The sequence below is a fragment of the Aspergillus chevalieri genome, chromosome 6 (genome assembly GCF_016861735.1).
Source record: "Aspergillus chevalieri M1 DNA, chromosome 6, nearly complete sequence".
Lineage (NCBI taxonomy): Eukaryota > Fungi > Ascomycota > Eurotiomycetes > Eurotiales > Aspergillaceae > Aspergillus > Aspergillus chevalieri.
Window position 1 is genome coordinate 2,255,001 of NC_057367.1, and position 20,717 is coordinate 2,275,717.

The window sequence follows — 20,717 nt, forward strand, 5'->3', positions numbered from 1 at the left end:
CCAGGTGAGTGAAAGCCATCTTCTCGATCGAATTGCATTGCTATATTGCCCTGTTGGGTATCTAGTTGGCACAGACAAGAGTTCTTTAGTTTAAGCCAACTTACAATTCATTCGAGGCGAGAAATTAACAGAAGAATCAAAGTTGTCTTATTATTGAACTTTTTGAAAACAACCGCTTTTCCTTTACAAAGAAGCCGATCGGGTTGCATACTTCTATTGTTCGAAAAAGCAAGGCACAGAAGATACAAACAGCCCAAAGACAGTTCTTCGAAGTCTTGTTCGTCAACTTGATTGGTCGATAAACCATCTTTCAGTCGCACCAATCGCCAAAGAAAGACACTAACAAGCGCAGCAAACCCAGGGCTATGGGGGGAATGAGCTGCTGGCAGATGACTGCATTGAGTTGTTAATTTAGCTCATCATATCCCCCACTCACACAACAATCATCATTGACGCTTTAGACGAGTGTTCCGATTTTTACGAGTTCTTGTCTTATCTGGAGGTGATAGCATCTGCGTGCCAGGGAAAAGTCAAATTTCTTCTTTCAAGTCGAATGAATGTTCCTGTGCAGCAAGTCTTTCCAGAGAGTGGAGGTTGGCCTGGAGAACAAGGAAGACATTGATTTCTTCATCAACACCGAGATGAAACGGAATAAGCGGCGTCTGGCTCAGTGCAATGCATTGGATCTTCAGGACGGGATGGCCGAGATATTGAGCCACCGAGCTCAAGGAATGTGAATTCAAGAAGCTCAGGTCGCCTTGTGCCATTTGCTAACAGCTTATAGGTTCCGATAGGTTAGCTGCAATTAAATACCTTCCTCAGTTCGGAATCCCACATAAAACGCCGAGACGCGTTCAAACAAAAACTCGAAAAGCTTGACCAGGAAGTTGGAATACCAGTCAGTATTAGGGAATGTATACGACGACATATATAACATGAACGCACCAGAACCCGAGGATCGCAGTGTTGCAGAGCGCGCGTTGAAATGGGTTATGTGTTGCCGAAGACCTTCTAGCATCGAAACGCTCGTGAAAGCGGTGTCTTTCGATTTTTATGGCAATGTCGATGAGGAAGTCGATTCAGACTACCTTCTTGACGTTTGCAGCAACCTCATCATCGTCGATCATAACCAGCTGGTCCAGTTTGCACATCTCTCTGTTCGAGCACACAACCAGGTAGCAAGAACTTCGCTATTTTATTTGCTTGCTGGCGGCTTCCAAGATGGTACAGACATCAACAAAGAAAACGAGTTGCTCGATTATACGGCATTGTACTGGCCGTAAAGAATGACACAGATAAAACGGGTTCTGCAGAAAGCAGCGACGAATGGGAGTGGGGATGTCGTGAAAGGTCGTCCTAAAGCATCAAGGTTTAGAGTCGGATTCGGAGAAGTGGCTTCGACAAGCACAATTCTACAATGCAGTTTGCGAAGGAGAAGAGACCACTGTTCGGTTACTGCTGGAAAAGAGGGTCGATATGACGGTAAAAAATGTCCGGGGAGATTATCCACTCCATTGGGCTGCATACCATGGCCATCGGGGGATTGTATCTCTGCTTCTGCAGAAAGGAGCAGATATCGACGCGAGGGATAAATCTAGAGAAACGGCACTGCTTCTGGCTTGCAAAGAGGGAGAGGAGGAAATGGTGTCCTTCCTACTGGATAACGGAGCAGACATAAACATATACAGGGGCGAGATGGGGATGAATGCACGGCGCTCTCTTGGGTGACTGCCTGGGGAATACCGCAACTGGTGGAGTTGCTGTTGAAGCGAGGAGCGAATCCATTAAGTGTGGATATTGATTCGCTGAGGCGGGAGAGATGTGCTATGCCAGAAGACTTTGAGAGCGGCTTGAAGATAGTCAGTTCTCACTTGGAAGAAATCGCCATATGATCGGTCCAATGTGTTTACGTGTTTATTTGTTTATGTTTTTAGGATAAATGGTCTTCAGTTTTATTCTAAATGCGATCTATGTACAAGATCCATCTAAGTTATAGCGTCGCAATGCACTCAATCTCCACATCGGTGTTCAAAGGCAGCGTCTTGACGGCAACGCATCTAGATCAAGTTAGCATCATCTTAGGAAATGATTACCGCGAAATACATACGTCCGGCATGGCTTAACATCACCCCAGTACTGCGTATAAACCGAATTCATATCGGCAAAGTTATCCATATCAGACAAGAACACATTGACCTTGACGACCTTGTTGATATCCGATCCGGAGGCTTCGAGGATATGGGTCAGGTTTTTAATGCATTGGTGCTGATACTATCAGTATACTTCCGATTGACAATGACGGTTATATGGAGGACGCACCGTGTGAGCCTTGACATCTCCATCGATAATCTTTCCTGTCTCAGGGTCCATGGCCACTGCGCCAGAGCAGTAGACAACGCCTCCGGCGACAATGGCCTGGGAGTAGATACCCGGCAAGGGCTTGGGGGCTTTATCGGTCAGGATGGGGGTTTTGGTAGACATTGTGTATATTCACTATCAAATTTTGACGATTGTAAGATAGAAACAAGAAAAAGAGCAGGAGAGGATAGAGTTTCCTATTTAAATAACTGTCTAGCGGGGTAATGCATTAATCTGTAATCCTGAAGGTCTGAACAGCAACGTTCTTTATCTTCAACCCCGCAATGCAACCTAGACCACGGAATGAAACCGCATTAGAATGCAACATCTACGACAGCGCGGCATGACCTCGCCGGGTTTAAAAGAGCGTCCGAACCCAGTTACCTTTACTACTATAATTAACCGAAAACAACACTAAATACTCTGTATAGTTGTTGACAATGGCCGCCTCCCACCCTCAACCACCGTATCCCTTGCATGACTCCGTCAAGAACCTTTTGAATCCTGAATATGTCGCTTTCTACAACAAGCATGTCATAAACCTTCAGCAAGTGCATCTTCAGCCCGTCGCTGCATCTCGAACCAGCGGTGTCTTGATCCCGGGTGGTGGTCCGTTGCTAGACGTGGGCAAGACGGAAGATATCACCATCCAACGACGGGTTACCGAGGGACCGGATGTCCAGGTTCGCGTGTTCACGCCCAAGGGCGAGGAACCAAGAGGTGGATGGCCAGTGATGTTGTACTTTCACGGTGGAGGATGGGTACTGGGAAACATCAACACGGAAAATACGGTGTGCACGAATCTCTGCGCGAGGAGTAATTGTGTAGTCGTCACAGTGGACTACCGGTGCGTCTATCCTACATACTCTCCCTTTCTTTGTCGCACTCGCGTGTATGCGAACTAACTCATGTCTACATAGACTAGCGCCAGAGCATCCCTGGCCGGCCGCTGTACACGACTGCTGGGAAGCACTGCTATGGCTACTCGCAGAGGGTCCCTCGCGACTTTCCGTCAACACCTCCAGAATGGCCACAGGGGGTTCATCGGCAGGGGGTAATCTGGCCTCCATCATGACCCAGAAAGCCCTAACGCTTTCGCCTCCTGTCCGGTTTCTGGCACAATTGCTCTCCGTCCCCGTTACGGATAACACGGCGACGGTAAGTAATAACTCCGCATATCGGTTATATGAACACACGCCCGCGCTCCCCGCAGCCAAGATGGAATGGTATCGGAACCATTACCTCCCCAACGAGGCCGACCGTATCAACCCCGAGGCTAGTCCGCTGTTTTACACCGGGGATTGGTCATTGTTACCGCCTGCTTTGGTCATGGTTGGTGAATTGGATGTCCTCCGGACGGAGGGAGAAGAGTATGCGGCGAAATTGGAGAGCGCCGGGGTTGAGGTAAATTTGCAGGTGATGAAGGGAATGCCGCATCCGTTTCTGGCTATGGACGGAGTTCTGGAGGAAGGGAGACGGTCAATTAACTTGATGGTTGAGATGCTGAATCTGGTTTTCCATTGAGTATTCAGGGGCTCCATATCTTTGGTTTTCCCTTTGTTTAGAGCAGGCTGCCCTTAGAATCTGATACGCTGCAAGTCAAATGCTTGGATGGTTTCGACCGGTGGGTACACTAGTGCCACCGAGTTAGTTCGCTTTAGGGTTCCATAAGATGAGGCTCGGTGCACAGACGACATTTCAGGCCCGGCCAGCCCAATGGGTTTATCTCGGAGATACTCGCTTCTGGCATTGATACGAGACGCATATTTGAGTCCAATTAAGGCTCTAATTTCTGGTTAATGACCGTTATTTATCCCCTGTAGCATGACATTTTATACCAAAGCACACCGGAAAACCCTGATAGCCGTCTCTCATGCCCAAAACAGCAATGCCAAAAAACCGGTGGACCGGCCAACGTTGATCCGGGAGGATCCCGGTGAGATTTTCTCGAACACAGAGAGGGTTTAATTATGATAGACGTTAGATGGCAATTCCCAGTACTAGTCCACTGGAGATTTCCCAAGCTTTTCTGACTTCCTGTCTTTTGTGGAAATCCGTATTCCGTACCCGGTGTCTCCGTGGTACTTAGTCTATGCGAGTCGGCTAATGGGCCCGATTGGGAAATAGGAGGCAATTGATAGCCTCTTATTGGCGTTCCTGAAGGATACAGACTAGCCTGATCAGGATGCCAAGAACAGGGTCCATAACCTGGTCACGGTTGTCCGTGGATCGTATTCCGGTACCTGGCGATTACTGTCACTGTCACTGTCAACACTGTCAATCACCATGCACTCTATGTCGAAGGGCAGCTCAGAGCACCACGTTGCGAGTATGTGATCTATTTGGGTCAATTTTTTTTAGGGAGTCTGACTCGCGACACCTATCCGAAGGTCTTCCGGAGCCACTATGGACAGGATCTAGATGACTGCGCCAGGTGGGCACTTGACTTTTCTACACTTCCCTGTTCAAGCACGCTAACCCTTCTTTAGTCCTATCTAAGCGGATGAGGCTCTCCATGGCTCCACAATGGGCAGGCACCGGGTCTAATTTCGCCGCCAGAGCCTGTCACTGGCCCGTCGACGATATCGGTCGTGCATATTTCCGGTCTGTGGCCACTCGGATGTTTCTACTGTGGCACCGACTAAAAGCCGCAGTCCCCTAAGCTTTTTCGTATCATTTAGTCCCTATGTATTGCGCTAGACGGGGGTATCGAGCGCGAAAAAACCGCCGTCCCAGATTCGTTCATGCAGGGTGCTGCGATTTTGAGTTCATGTTAGATTGCGGTGCCTGAATGCTCATTTTAGGGATGGGTTTGGAGCCTGAAAGGGTGTAGATGCCTGGAGGCGAATTGGCCATATATACACGGCCCTCGACCGGTTTCTGTTGGATGTCAGTCAGTGTCATCTTTTGCGGCATTCCGTTCAAGCAGGCCTTCGTCTGCGTCCTTTCGTTTCTTGTCTTGTCATTCATTAAGCAAGACTTAACCTGACCCGGTAGTCATTCTTTAACTGAGACCATGGTGTCCAGTAAACTTGTCGCCACTGTCGGGGCCCTGGCACTGGCCCCGGTTGCTTCGGCTTTTGATGCACAGGCAAAAACCAACGTTGCCGTCTACTATGTTCGTTCATTTTTCACAGGTCTCTTGTGATCCTATGCTGACCTCACTAGGGCCAAGGTACCAACCAGCAACGACTGAGCCATTTCTGCCACGAGACATCGCTAGACATTATCAACCTCGGTTTCGTCAATGTCTTCCCCGACCAAGGCGTTCTGGGAATGCCGGGCACCAACTTTGGTAACCAGTGTGATGGTCTGACCTCGAACGTTGGCAATACATCGACCCAGTTCCTCACTGGTTGCCATCAATTGGCGGAGGATATCCCGATTTGTCAGGCGGCTGGCAAGAAGGTCCTCCTTTCTTTGGGAGGTGATTCTGGTTCGGTTCAGAAGATCGAGTCTGAGAAGTCGGCCATTAACTTTGCCGACTTCCTCTGGGATTCGTTTGGTCCGAAGAGTAACAACTTGGCACTTCTTGGAAGCCCTCGTCCTTTTGGTGATGCTGTAGTGGATGGATTTGACTTTGATATCGAAGTTGGTGGTGGTAACGGTACGTTGACCTAATGTGCATGTGTATTGATCCGAAACTAACGAGCCGATGTCGCAGGCTACGCGACCATGATCAACCGTCTCCGTGAGCACTTCGCAGAGGACCCTTCCCGGACCTTCTATATCTCAGGCGCACCCCAATGCCCTATCCCCGATGCTCAATTGGGTGACGCCATCGCCAACGCTGTCTTCGATTTTGTTTGGGTCCAATTCTATAATACTGAAGGATGCTCTGCCAGAAACTTTGTGCAGGGCAATGGCAACCCGGGATTCAACTACGATGAATGGGTGACCGTCATCAAGAACAGCGCCAACCCTGACGCAAAGCTCCTTGTCGGTCTACCTGCCAGTCCAGACATGGCCATTGAGGGATTTTACTTGAATCCTGCCGAAGTTGAGCCCCTGGTTTCCAAGTACATGAACAAGTATTCCGAGACTTTCGGTGGTATTATGCTCTGGGAGGCAACTGCATCTGACAATAATGTCATCAACAATGGCACCTACGCGGACAACATGAAGGAGATCTTGTACAGGTACGGTCCTAAGCCTACGCCCACGCCTACGCCCACGCCTACGCCCTCGCAGACTCCTTCGCACACTCCATCGTCTTCCAGCATTTCTGTTCACTCGAGCAGTCCGGCCCCATCAAGCTCCCCGGTTTCCTCGAAGACCCCAGTGCTGTCTAGCACCCGCACTGCCTCGAGCTCGTCTGTTGTATTTACTCCTTCCTCTTCCGTTCTGGCAACTTCGAGCACCAAGGCTTCTAGCTCCCCTATCTCGACTGGAGTGTCGCAGTCAAGCTCGCAGGTCGCTTCCAGCTCCGTTGCTCCGTCGAGCACGCCGATTGCTTCCGGCAAGCCAACTCAATCGCACTCTTCGGCTTTCTCTCAGGCTTCCTCTTCGGCCCCGGCAACATCTACGCCCGTGGCGTCCAGCACCCACTCTCCTTCAAGGTCGGCTGTTGCATCGACTTCATCTTCCTCCCTGGCCACTTCGAGCGCACCCAAGGCTTCTAGCTCTCCTGTCTTGACTAGAGTATCACAGTCGAGCTCTCAGGTTGCTTCCAGCTCGTCCATTCCGGCGAAGTCATCGAGCTCGGTGATTGCATCTAACAAACCCACGACATCTGGTAAGCCTACGACTTCTAGCTCTGTGGCTGTCTCTGCTTCTCAGTCTGTCACTTCATCTGCGGTGCCAACCGCATTAACCAGCAAGCCTGTGATTTCCACCAAGTCGTCTTCATCTGTCTTGATCAACTCCACTCCGGTTGTCGGCTCGCAGAGCTCTGTCATTCCCAGCGCATCCTCTGCTTCTGTCGGTGTCCCGGGGTCCAGCCCTGCAATCACTCCTTCGGCCTCGGTCACTGGTCTTCCCTCCGCGACTGCTACAGAGTCCAAGACTGTCACAACTGCGATTGTGACTTCGTACATTGACATCTGTCCCACTGGATTCACGACGGTTACCACCATCTACACTACGACCTATTGCCCTGAGACCGCCGTGCCGGCAACCCCGACTATGAAGCCATCTGTTCCTACGGGATGGACTACGGTCGCAACCGTTTGCACTCACTGTGCGGCGACGCCTACTACCGTGACGCTCACGCTGCCTCCGAAGACTACTGGCCCAGCTGGTGCCATGTCTACTGGGACATCTAACGGCAACGAATCTGGCAACTCTGGCAACACCGTTACAGGAACCGAGACTGACAGCACAATCACTGCCACCGTAATTGGCAACAACTCCATGCCTAAGCCCTCCGGTGCCCTCTCCAGCCACGCCAGCCAGAAGCCCCAGGACTCCGCGGGAACTTCCCTCCGTGTCCCGACCGCCGCCGTCACGCCTTCCGGACCCGTTAGCACCCCATTGATCCGCGTCCCTACTGGCACTGGATCCGCTCGTGCTTCATCGACCTTGTACGCCAGACCCACTGGCACTGCATCGCGGGTGCCTGTTTCCCCTAGCGGTACCACTGGAACCGAGCCGTTGTTTACCGGTGGTGCGGCGAAGAACGTGGGTAGTGGGGTTGCGATTGCTATGGCTGTCGCTGCGGTCCTTCTGTAGGTGGGATGGAGTGAACGTGGTATATAATGAGGGGGGATGGATTGGATATAATAGTGTGTGCTCATTGTACTTTAATATGTTACGGGGTAGGAACCATACGGTAATATCGGATTGGCGGATGAACCATATTGCCCAATCAGATCGCCATAATAGAAGCTCCCAGCCAAGACGGGAGGATCCGGTAGGGCTCACGCGGTAATGCCATACAAAGTCTGTACACCCATGGTTCATTCTTGTCCGTATTCTAGTAAAAATATATAGGAGCTCTCTGAAGACAAATCGATAAGCCTTCGCCGGCATATGTATGTATATTCCTCTGCATATCAAGCATGCCACCGAGTACAGTGTACAGTGTAGTTACCCCATCCCACACCAAATGATAGGCAGATCCCGGGGTCGGTGTGGTGTGGCTGAACTGAAACCCCGACTGGGGCCAAAACACCGCCGGCCCCGTTTTAGCCACCGTGTTTTGAGGGGTTCGCTTTTATATAAATAAGTGGGCTGCCTTTTTTTTTTTTTTTTTGACACTTCACCATCTTCAATCTACCATATCTTCAACCCATCGATCAATCTTCCAGAACAGTATATATATATCCAACCGCCAAAATGGGCCTCATGGACAAAATCATGGACAAAGTCATCGAAAAAGCCCAAGGCGGCGGCAGCCACAGCGAAGAATCATACGGCGGCGGCGGCTATGGTGGCGGTGACTCCGGCTACAGCTCCGGCCCTCCTCCCCCCCAAGACCTCCCTTATCCCTGGGTCGCACGCTACGATCCGAACAGCGGGCGCCAGTACTATGTGAACGAGCAGACCGGTGAGACGAGCTGGGAGCATCCCGGTTCCCGCGGTGGTGGTGGATACGGAGGGGAGTATGGAGGGGGATACGGTGGTGGTAGTGGGGGATATGGAGGTGGTGGATATGGGGAGGGTTCTGGGTATGCGCCGCAGGGGCATGAGGAGAAGAAAGATCATAGTATGCTTTATGGAGTTGGGGGTGCGGCGCTGGGATTGGCGGGTGGTGCGTTGGCGATGCATGAGGGAGAGAAGATTCGTGAGTTACAAGTGCTCTGCCACGGATATACAAATTGCTAACGGTGGCAGACGATGGATGGGAGGAGAAGAAGGATGACATTGAAGAGGGTGTGCATGATTTCCCCGAGAACGCTGCCCACTGGACCGGTGAAAAGGTGCGCTACCCTATTCCCTCTACTATCGAAATGCACGGCGCATACTGATTCATGACGACAGGTCGGCGAAGCCGAACAGATCCCCGACAATATCGAAGAGGGCTTTGACCGCTTCGGGAACAAGGTCGAGGACGGCTGGGACAACACTGTGGAAAACATCGAGGATGCCCCCGAGAACATCGCCGAATGGACAGGCGAAAAGGTCGGTGCTGTGGAATCGTTTGGCGATAATATCGGGGATGCGTATGATGAGGGTGAGGCCGAGGGACGGGGTGATGATGAATGGTGATTGCCTCACGAGTATAAGGACGGGGATTTGGGATGGTTGGTATACAAGTGCATAAGTGTAGCACTGACTGGTTATATGATTTTGATATCCAAATTAAGAATATGATTACTGGAGTATATGCCGAAATCCAATTTTTCGACCCTACTTGCATTGACCAAGGAAGCTTGGCTGTCTGTGTAAACGCACCCGTGGACAAATACATTTGTCTTCGCTCAATGCGTCATATCGATGCTATATAGGATGGAAATATCTAGCCATACTTCGCGGCCATCGCGATACGCTATCTTGGCCATGCATATATCCCTGAAAGCCTCTCGAGTGTTCAATAACTGGTACCAGTCGTGCCAAGGACAATCAGCATTGATCTCACCACTACTGCCGACTTCTGATGATGAAGAAACCACGGCTTCCTGTGCAGCAGTCCGTATGCCCTTGAAGCGTCCATATGCTGGTGAACTAGCGGAAGTCTGATCAACTGCCGGTTGATAACCGATTATTCAACCAGGAGAAGGTAAAATGCCGATCGCCGAGAAGGCCCCCCCTAAAGAAGAAAGAAATTCCAGCTTTGACTACATGACAAGGAAAGCCGTTGAACTTACCGCCGTCTATGCGCGTGCATGTAGTCAAAGGAGGCGCGAAAATGCAGCGCCAAAGAGTCCAGAACCACGCGGACGTAGGCTTTCCGCTCCGCCTGGAGAGAAGGAATGGCGACACCCTGCCCATTTGCATATGTGTCGAAGTGACTTAGGAGGTCATAAATGGCTTCATAGGTTCCACAGAATTTGTTATTATCTCCTGAGCGTTGAGATATGAGAAAACATTCTCATCCCTTTGATGCTTTGCAGTCATTGGTCTTGGGCCGTCAACAGATACTTCTTTTAACTGGTCGGCTCATTGCCAGTAAACATCTTAAAGAGATTTAGCACCCTCTGGTACAACTCCAAGGTTCAATCTACACTTACGCTGCCCTTCTTCCCATTTGGGCGTGCCAGGAAAATTGTCAACCTGTCCGGATGGGCTTCGTTTCCCAACTCTGCCAGCATCAGCTGGAGGAAAGGCATGAGGTTTCCCCCAAAGCGCCAACGTGGGTTGACTGTCGTTACCACCATTGAGTAGATGAGCAAATGTGTTAGGAAGGACACATTGTCCTATAAATCAAGAAGTTTGTCTTTTCTTGGATGCCGTATGCCATATCGATGCTATAGGATGAAGTGTTTGACAAATCAAACATGGGTTGAGGTGGACAGGGAAAGAGAGAGTGCGTGTAAGAGAATCTAGCTCTGAATGGCTCTGATTGGTGACATGTTCAGCTGTGAATGTCTCAATCACAATGCCAACCCAAGGGAAGCAGTTACAGGGTGAGGCTAAGCTATGGGGTGCTATGTTAGAACAACGAATTAAAACTTTGAACTTAATCGTACAATTCGCATTTACCAGACCGTGGCCGTTTTCGACAACTCCCCCGCTCGGGTTTAGCGCCGGTGTGTCGCACACCCGATGCGGTTTAGTGTATACCTGATTGGGATTATCCTGACACGCTATACGCGGGAAACTGCCGTCCGTCTCCGCCTTCACGTCGTCGTCCGCCGACTATATAAGACCGCGGGTGCGTCACTTGACGACCACTTCTTCTCACTTCCTTTGCTTCCCTCGCCGACGCTGCCTCCAGCTCCCCATCATGCGCACCGGATCAGACCGCTCCGATTCCCACCGTCTTCACCTATCGGAGATGACCGCACAACAACAAGGACCGCTCCGTCTCCATCTCCTCACCGTCGGCATGCACCTGTGAAACCGTCAGACATCCATTAACCGCCTCCATGGTATGAGCCACTGATATTACTGGCGCGGTATGATCCTGCGGTCATCGCGTTGTGACCCGGAGGAACGCCACTCAGAGTCCTGCTGGCCGGCCCATGGTCGTGTCTAGGTAGGCGGCAGTGCTTGCTCCGAATCGTCCAGCGTCGACGAGCGTTACCTCTGCAAAGCCAGCCGGATCTGAACAGCAATGGCAAAAATGCCGCGTTTTTGCCGCTAATCCTGCCAACAGGCTTTTGGGATTTCCTGTTGCATCACCCAGCCAGGGCCTGGAATTGATGGGCCATTGGGCACGCTTTCTGATTGCCTCAAGTGAGCAACTGATACGCCTGATTGGTTACATTCGAGATTCATTGTGCTGAGCTATTCCGTTGCAATCCTGTGTTGTTTGGGAGCTGTTCATACTGCTAGTAGCCCGACCTGGGCTGACTTTCAAGGGCAATTATGTGCCCGGCGGATCCTGTGTTGTTTGGTTGCGTATCTCTACTGTTGGATTTTTCGCTTATTGATGGGGCTGTACCGAGTTGAGCTTATGATTATATATAACTTATATATAGATGTAAATGGCCGGGTCACTGTTTTTATTCTGGTCGATCAGCATGCAGGTCAATGGATTTTGCGGTCTGTGGGCCGTGTGCCATTATGCCTGAATCTATTGCATGATGTTTGTGCTTTGGGCTATCAAATCCTATCTTTCCGTCTAAGATTATTAACCCTTCGCATACCATCATCACTTCCCTTTCCATTTTCTATCTCTCATTTTCAATTCTCTTAAAGTTCGTTTTAAACAATGAATATCAGCCTTGAGAATATCAACTTCTGCTATCAACCTTCTCCACCTAAACCGCGCTCACATGCCTTTCCTACCTCTCGTTGGAAGCCGTGCCAAGCCCCTTCTGCTCCAGCACGCCTTTCACCCCCGACTAGTCCCATTCCGTCTAAACCATGTGTCCCCACGATGGCAAACATTCCCACCCAGAATGGTACTCCAGGAACCTCCCAACACTCTCAAGACCTGAGGGTCTCCTCCAGTGGGAGTACAACGGCAGTTCGCAATGAATTTGATATTGAGTTTGAGGAGACTTGTCCGGTAGAAAACAGCTTGATAGTGTCTGAGAAGGGTCCAGAGACAAACAACACCCGTGGCCTCCAGGATAAGAATGTCAAGGATGTATTTTCAAGCCAGAACGCGCCCTCAGCAGTTGCTATGCTCGACCTACAGTGGACACGCCTCATAGCTTACTGATTTTGGACACTTAGGTTCAGTGGCAGAGCCGACACAACCTCAGACAAATGACGGTGATGTTCGTGAAATCGTGCATCATGGACTGACTGTCGAAGTGGACGTCACGCAGGAGCAGTCGCATCAGCAGGCGTTTTCATCGATAGAGACCACCAATTATTCAAACTCAGAACTGGTTGGAACAGAGCAGGAATACCCAGGTAGGCAAGGTTTTCCAGGGACTTGTTGCATTTTCCTAATACATGATAGATCCACCAGTGGCCACTAGCCTGGGCTTACCTGAAGGTTATGTTGAGGCTTTAGGAACTAGCCGCCAGAGCAGTGCAAGAATGACACCGCCAATATATAGCAACTCATACACACACATCTCTCAGTCATCTTCAACGAGCGCCTTGGATAGCACACTGAACGTTGGAGGCGAATCTCGAGCTGAAATATCCAGTTCGAGGAAACAGCTGTCGAGGGATCTAAAGGCGAGGCTGTCTCAAATGTGACGGCTCAACGCCATACAAACACCACCAACATGTCAAACAACGCCATACAAGCAATCTGGGAAAACAAGGGCTTAGGCCACATCGCACAAATGTCTATAAAGACGGTCCCTCGCCTAGATAGACTTCTTTTTCTTCTTCAGATTCGATATTCTCGTTGATAGCTACACTAGTTTAGATTGAATATCATTCCGTTAGTATCTACTAGTCCGAGCCCGTGACAAGGGCAACATCAAATACCCAAGTCATGAACTTTCCAGGCAGCTTCACATAAAAATCTAGTGTCATTGACGGATTTCTGCACAAAATACAGCTTGGTTTACTTGGTCTATGAGTACATGCATCCGGCTATTCCACTAGGCTGCTTAGCAGGGATTGTGGATTTCAGTGACTAGTGAGGCAGTCATAGCTACTGTTTGTAGAGAGATTCTAAATGGTCTTGTTTATATCTGTTTCAAGCTTGGCATATCACACAGCTCAGTTGATCACAGCAATATCCTCCTGAACAGGAAAGGGAAGGTTCAATTGGATAGGCAAGACCTTTCCCTAGATCTTTAGGAGGGACTAACAAAATTTTTTAAGAAATATTGGAGATAATATGTTCAGCAGTGTCACGGGGTGTGAGCGCTCGCTAGCGGATAACATGTTGATTACTTTGGTCTGTTTGGATATAGGGCAGGAACCCCTTCACACACACACAAGATAACTCAGCGCTGGCAGTCCCGGCGTCTTTCCTTTCCTTCTTCATGTTAGTATTTCGTCAGATAGCCTACCAATTGTCACGGGCTCGGACTAGAAGATACTGACGAAATGATATCCCTATCTAGCTAGTGTAGCCATTGACGAGAATATCGAATCTGGAGAAGAAAAGAGAAGAGGAATCTATCTACAGGAAGAAAAAGGTTCTCATCCATGAGTTGTATGGCCGTGCTAAGTGCTTTCTTTGTTTGCTTAAGTGGTGGCATCTGTCGATATCAGCCACCGAGGCGTCAAGCTGGCGTTGAGGCTTCGAACCGTCACACTAATAGATTCCTATTGCTCAAGACCGTCACAAGTAGCAACATGCTGAGTGGCTGGAAGTCAGATGTAGCAGCTGTTTGTTTCATTGTGATCTGTCTAAGTGATACAACCGCGTTGATTTCAGGAGTTACTCCAGCAGATATTGTGTTATCAATATGAGACTGTGGGTTCATAGAAGAGTCAAAAACAAAATCAGCTAAAGAACTTCTGAATGTAAGATTTGACCTTCTTTTACAGTCATTTTGAAAATGGTGTTGACCACTTGTAAAAAGGACAAGTTCTGTTATCTAGCAACACCAGGAGGGGCATGGGCCTAAAATGATATTATTTTGATGGACTTCCCTTGAGTCTCCAGTTCGGCAGCCAAGCTCATGAAAATGACTAAATTCAACTATTTGGAAAGTAATCGGTTCCTAGTTGTATGAAACATCCTATTTATAAAGTAGAATATAAATACAATCAACTGCATATTGTCCGTTCTAGTAGAATGCAAATTCGTTCTTGGTTAAAGGAAACACGCTGAATCAACGACATGAAGGAAGATACAAAGTACATTATCATAAATCAACACAACCACAAGGATTTGGAGACAAACGGGGTTATGAGACCCACCGCTACAGAGGAGCGCCCACAAGGACGACTTTTAGGGGAGCCCAAGGCGACTAAGGCGCTGCTACAATTCTTGGCCAGCACCAATGTAGCTCTACCACGAACACGCCTACAGCGAAGGGTGGAGAGGGCCCAAAGAGATGATGAATGGGGACTGAAAACACTGGAGGAGGCGATTAGAACAGGAGAAGGGTAGCAGGGAGGGTAGCCTAAGCTGAATTCCAGCTCAGGCCACACCCACCCGGCTCTGAAACACAAGGAGAGCATTTTGCTCGAAAGCCCTGCGCATACAGGCGGTTTGGGGCGAGGAAAAGGATCAGAAAGAGTATAGAAGGAGGCTAGTGCCTCAGGAACTTATAGGGATAAGAGACTGTAGAATGGCTATCGGCCTCAAGTCCACGAATAAGGGTCTGTCATAGCTCTGGGGCTCGGTATGGACAATAAACTTGATTAAATAATAATAATAATAATCAACACAACCATAATCCATCCTGAACTACCTGCTCTGTTCACAATTCGTCTTTTTTCTGCTTGCATTTGAGGTCCTGGTCCTCATGTTGTTTTGATTTTGCGGCTGCTCGTGCTTCGATTTCACCCATAGATCGGCGAGTGAGTGGAGCCGTTGGTGCCTGCTGAATACGGAAGTGCTGAAGCATGGCCTCGCAAGAAAGGTTGTTATTGTCCTCTCCACAAGCCAGGTGGAATTTGGCAATATGTTCGCCTGGCATCAATCCAAAGACAGACATGTAGGTCTTCGGGCTGTTTAGCCACCAGCATTCCGTTTCTTTCCGCTCGGCAACTTCAGAGGTCCTGGTCCCCGTTGCCTTCTCATAATAATATAAGACGCCGTCCTCAGCATGAGGTTTGTATTTCTTCTGTCCCGCCGCTGTGGCCCAGCCGGGTGCATTTGGCTTCAAGCTGTTGGACTCTTCAAAAACCTTGTCCTCTGGCTTGCACTCTTGCCTGAGCTGTTGCCTCTTTGCTCTCCACTCTCTTGCCTTTTTGATATCCCCATCTAGCTCCTCCACGTACTTTCCATGGGGAATGGTCGAGAAAAAAATCCCGTTTTGATCATCATACATGGCAGCGACGAGATTGGTTTTGAAATATCCTGATGTCCCGGAGAAATATCCATATCCCGCAAGAGCGACTTCCTTCACGGCATTGATAATTTCCTGGGTGTCTGCCTTGTTTCTGTATTCAGGGAACCGGCCCCAGGCAGTCTGTTTGTCCGATGAATATAATAATACACGCGCTTTACTTTCGAAGTTCGCGGCTTTGAGACCGAGTACTTTGGTATCTTCGGTTACACCCTTCGTCGGTGCACTGAGCACCAACTGGGTCAAGGCCGCCAGCCCTAAAAAGATCGATAGGAGAAGTCTGAAGGGATGATGCAGCATGGCTACAATGATATAGTCTGATTGAATATGAAATATGGACGAAATTTAGTAGGAAATGGTAATAAGATTGAATTGTTATAGTTATGTGAAAATGAATCGAGGGTATCATGAGAAACCAGGCCTATTTATGTTCTCAATGGCAATCCCATTTTGCTCCTCTCGTCCGCCTCGCAGCCATGCCAGGCTGATTACAGCATCCAAAAACAAATCTGATGGTGAGCTACATTCCTGGGGGCTATGGTAGGCGAGCCCGGGGTCAACCTTGCAAGTGTCAGACAGTCAGCCTTACCAGTGCCGCCCCCACGGGCCATAAGTTCCAGTACGTAAATTACAAGAAAGTGTAGTGGCTATGTCTCCTACCGCCCTCTGTATTACCACGGCAGAACAAAAGCGGAGGATTATTTTCCTGCACAAGGATAAATCATCTTTGAAGCGGGGTCTCTCGGACCGTAGCTCAAAAGGGAAATCGGGAGTCGATTATTCCGGACTAAACGAGGTCTATATGGAGAGAACTAGGCGAAGGTAGAGATGTATTGTCTATCGAACGTAGGTGCGTATACGTAGCTGATTGAGTGCTTAACCTACAATATGTGTGCACACGTCGACTATAAGAATCCTGACCTCGCTACTCGGGTCAACCATTTATCCGATCGATCCTTATCATCAGTATCTCAGGCGACCCACAACGATCACACGTGATCAAAAATTGAGCTATGATGAAAGTAACGATGGATTAATAGTCGGTCCGATTACTGAAAGCGGCCTGATTACTGAAAACGGAAGAATCCTTGTACATAAATAGGGACACCATGGCCATACGTTTTAGATGGCCAAGCACTCATTCTATTGTCAAGGTGTCTATAGATTCCAATATCACACTCTTTGTTATATAGCCTCGTATTGTCCGGATTATCGACTCCCCGATTCCCCGATCCTGAGCTACCGCTCGTTTCATTGGTTATGAGCCCGGGCTTGCCATACTGACGTCTTAACAAGCGCTTTGGCACCCTGGGGGTACTATATTCGCTTAACATCGAGTATAGACCGATCGATTAATCTTGACTACGAGCCTTACCCTCGATATTCTTCCCACGAGATTACCGGCCAATAATCCGCTCGGCGAAGCTTATTGAGTTGTGAGAACGTTATTATGGCTGGAGTACCCAAGGAAGCGATGAATACACCTCTTCCTCCAGATGGGAGGAAACCAGTGAAGGAGAATGGTATCAAGATATACCAGTTCTCTATTGAGAGATTGAATGAGGAGAACGCTCGATACTGGTTCCATGCGATGGAAAAGCAGTTGAAGGTCCAATTCTGCTGGCAGACAATCCAATATTATTATGAGGTTGGGAGCTCCAGATATGGATCGATCATTAGTGAAGATATGGATTGGTTTAAAATCGATTTGAAGGCCGATTCAATCATTGAGCAGGGGCTCATGCCAGCAACGATCTTGGAAGTCAAGGACCAACCGAATGCAGGGTCAAAATGGGACTGCCTGAAAGAAATGTTCTTGAAGTCATCAAACACCAAGAAGGCTATGAAGTTGATGAAGATGGCCAATTGGACTTGGGATCAATCAAAGCTGAATGAGAAGGAAGCATTCCGCGAAATCGACCAATTGGGGGAAGAATTCATCGACATGAATGGCAGTGAGATGATCAGTATCAAAGAACTGATTGTGTTGTGGTATTTGCGAGGATTAGGCAGCCAATATGCCACGTTGAGAGACACTGTGATGAGCTCGAACGCCACTTTGGACAAGGGATATGTCCTAAGCCGAGTTGAAGACCTTATGCAGATGAAAGGAGGATCTGCAGGTGAAAAAGGATCTCGAGCTTACAAAGATGGTAAGCAAAAGAAGAAAAATGGATCAAAATGTTATGTCTGCGGGAAGGCAGGGCATTTCGCGAGGGAATGCCAGAACAAGCATGAGAGTGATGACGATGAGGATCATCAAAAACCCAAAGATCGACGAGGAGGTCGACAAGGTAAAGTGAACAGGCAGAAAGGCAGATTTGCTGGAGCACAAAGCAGCAACGATGAAACCAACCAAGATGAGATGGATGAATTCAGCTCATATGCGACTGAGAGATCAGAAATGGGTCGATTCACAAGTGAAAAAGCAAACCGAGCAAACAGCAGCAATCCATCAGTATGGTGTTTTGACAGCGGAGCCACGAGCATGTCAACTGGCAACAAGGATATTTTTGAAAGATTGGACTGGAAAAGCCGCGGAACTCTGACTGTTGCAGATGGAATTCAAATACCTATTAAGGGAAGAGGAATAGTCAGATTCAGCCTGCCAAATGGGTCAACAGTCCGATTGAGTAACGTCATATATGTACCTGGTTTGGCGGAGAACCTGTTGTCACTGGAAGCGCTCCATGTTGCTGGATTTGAGTCGAGGGGCTCGAACAGAGGTTATACAATACTGAAGGATGGTAAGATAATTGCCAAAGGACGACGAATAGGGCGATCAACCTACCTGGATAGAGTGACACATGCAAACGCTCTGTATGTGAAGCCAGAGCAAGCAAGAAAGTGCGCAGAATCCATTGCAAAGCCAGATGAGAAATCAGTGATCCAACTGCTCAGTGGACGAGTTGCTAGAGCTGGAGCTGAAGACGAAGTTGATCAACGCCGGCAAATCATCCATCAACGGCTTGGACATCCTGGAAAGAGACGTTTTAACAGCTGTGTTGAAGCCTTGGATATGGATCAATTGAAAATTGGTAAACGAGAAACGCTGCTAGAAGATGATTGCGAGATATGCATCAAAGCGAAGCAGGTGAAGAACCAGAGCCATGTTCCAGTTCCTAGAGCGAAGAGACCACTCCAAAGGGTATATATGGACTTCTGGGGTCCATACGATGAAAGCATTGGTGATGAGCGATATTACCTTTCCCTGATAGATGATTGCACGCGGCATTCATGGGTCTTTATCAAGAAAAATCGGTTATCTAGCTCAGTGCAGAACACGCTCGAAGTATGGCTGCGCCAGGTTGAGCGAGAAGCTGGCAAGATGTTATTGGTCATACGTGCTGATAATGCGAAAGAGTTTCTAGCATTGGAATCATGGGGCCTGTTGAGAGGCATCCAACTTGAATTCATTGAGGCTTACACCCCCCCGCAAAACGGTGTTGCGGAACGATTCAACCGATATATCTTGGAAATCACGAGAGCTCTGTTATTTGATTCAGGCGTCAGCAAAGGATACTGGAAATACGCAGTAGTGACTGCGAATTACTTACGGAATCGAACAACATTTGTCAAAGGAAGTGACAATAAGACGCCATTTGAGCTATGGTATGGGCATAAACCAGATCTAGCCCACTTGCGAGTTTGGGGCTGTCGGGTACTTTACCACCACAAGTCAGATGATAAGCTTGAGAGTCGTGTCATGGAAGGAACCTTCCTATTGTATGGGAAGAGTGATAAACAGTACCATGTACTGCCAAAGGGAGCCAGTGATATACGGCTGGTAACCAATCCGACTTTCCGAGAGCGAGAATGTGGTTATTTGACTGAGGTGGTGCACGCCAATGTGGGTGATATGCCGTCGACCAATATGCCAGAGCCGACAATTATCAATAACGAGAAACCGCCTGGGAATCCACAGATCGGAGTATCAAGTGGCCCTGGCAAACAACAAACAGAGCCTGTTAACGATTATGTAAATCCGCAAGGGGAGCCAGGCATATTAGCGGATAACATGGAAGATAATCAACGAGACGCTCCCAATACCCATTCAGAAGAGGCAGAATCACCACCACAACCATCCACGCGTGAGGTGGATGATAGTATGAATGAAGAAAGGCTGCAACCGGAATCCACGACTGAGGTGGATGATTCACAAGGTGTGAATGAATCATCATTGGAAGGGGAGAATGATTCTCCCGAGAACAGAGATGGTTTGGTGAATGAGCTTGAATCATCTAACAGAGAAGGTTCAGTGAATAAGCATCAAACTGAGCGCCGTTCTGCTCGAACACACCAACCATCAAACGCGCTGATAGAGAGCCGTGAAAGTGAGGAAATATATAGCCGCAAGCGCAAAGCTGAAGGGGAGCAGGATGATGATCGTCCAGCTCAGCGCATGCGGGCTCAATTGGCAAGGCTTGCGATAGCTACTGAGTTGCTGATTGGTGACCGAGAATATGAGGTTGCGCATAAAGCGCGTGAGAAAGCAGGCATACGAATACCGAAATCGTACAGCGAAGCTATCAACGATCCGATATATGGTGCAAAATGGAAAGAGGCTATTCATAAGGAGCTGAGCACCCTGATGAGCTTTGGAACCTGGAAAGTTATACCCCGGAAGCAAGCTGATGGGAATATATCAACCTGCAGATGGGTGTTTGATGTCAAACTAGGCTTGGACGGCCGGATCGATAGGTTTAAGGCCAGGCTAGTTGCCAGGGGAAACGAGCAATCGGATGATGATTTTGATGAGACCTTTGCGCCGGTATTTCGACTTGATAGCCTGCGGATCTTGTGTGCAATTGCAGCCAGATATGGGCTCATTGCACATGTGATGGACGCATTAAGTGCTTTCGCTGGATCCAGACTTGACAAGCCGAACTGTATGGAGATTCCAGAAGGTCTTCAGGATTTCGACCCAGA

General features: G+C 48.8%; 6 protein-coding genes across 6 annotated transcripts; 4 read left to right on the plus strand and 2 right to left on the minus strand.

Annotated features, from left to right (window-relative positions):
• Window positions 1–1,990: 1,990 nt before the first annotated feature.
• ACHE_60812A (putative L-PSP endoribonuclease family protein Brt1) lies at window positions 1,991–2,481 on the minus strand (the record flags this gene model as incomplete). The annotated part of the gene is made up of 3 exons (XM_043282027.1): window positions 1,991–2,057; window positions 2,108–2,265; window positions 2,320–2,481. The coding sequence occupies 3 exons, from the start codon at window positions 2,479–2,481 to the stop codon at window positions 1,991–1,993; spliced, it is 387 nt and encodes a 128-aa protein (XP_043139448.1).
• A 317-nt stretch (window positions 2,482–2,798) lies between these two features.
• ACHE_60813S (alpha/beta hydrolase) lies at window positions 2,799–3,882 on the plus strand (the record flags this gene model as incomplete). The annotated part of the gene is made up of 2 exons (XM_043282028.1): window positions 2,799–3,205; window positions 3,279–3,882. 2 exons carry the CDS (start codon window positions 2,799–2,801, stop codon window positions 3,880–3,882), a joined length of 1,011 nt encoding a protein of 336 aa, XP_043139449.1.
• Window positions 3,883–5,374: 1,492 nt separating this feature from the next.
• chiA1 (class III chitinase ChiA1) lies at window positions 5,375–8,028 on the plus strand (the record flags this gene model as incomplete). Its single annotated transcript, XM_043282029.1, has 3 exons — window positions 5,375–5,476; window positions 5,527–5,965; window positions 6,023–8,028. 3 exons carry the CDS (start codon window positions 5,375–5,377, stop codon window positions 8,026–8,028), a joined length of 2,547 nt encoding a protein of 848 aa, XP_043139450.1.
• A 606-nt stretch (window positions 8,029–8,634) lies between these two features.
• On the plus strand, window positions 8,635–9,507 carry ACHE_60815S (WW domain-containing protein; the record flags this gene model as incomplete). The annotated part of the gene is made up of 3 exons (XM_043282031.1): window positions 8,635–9,082; window positions 9,133–9,218; window positions 9,280–9,507. The coding sequence occupies 3 exons, from the start codon at window positions 8,635–8,637 to the stop codon at window positions 9,505–9,507; spliced, it is 762 nt and encodes a 253-aa protein (XP_043139451.1).
• A 2,776-nt stretch (window positions 9,508–12,283) lies between these two features.
• Window positions 12,284–13,062, plus strand: ACHE_60816S (uncharacterized protein; the record flags this gene model as incomplete). The annotated part of the gene is made up of 3 exons (XM_043282032.1): window positions 12,284–12,496; window positions 12,564–12,768; window positions 12,818–13,062. 3 exons carry the CDS (start codon window positions 12,284–12,286, stop codon window positions 13,060–13,062), a joined length of 663 nt encoding a protein of 220 aa, XP_043139452.1.
• Window positions 13,063–15,197: 2,135 nt separating this feature from the next.
• ACHE_60817A (uncharacterized protein) lies at window positions 15,198–16,088 on the minus strand (the record flags this gene model as incomplete). Its single annotated transcript, XM_043282033.1, has 1 exon — window positions 15,198–16,088. The coding sequence occupies one exon, from the start codon at window positions 16,086–16,088 to the stop codon at window positions 15,198–15,200; it is 891 nt and encodes a 296-aa protein (XP_043139453.1).
• Window positions 16,089–20,717: the final 4,629 nt, after the last annotated feature.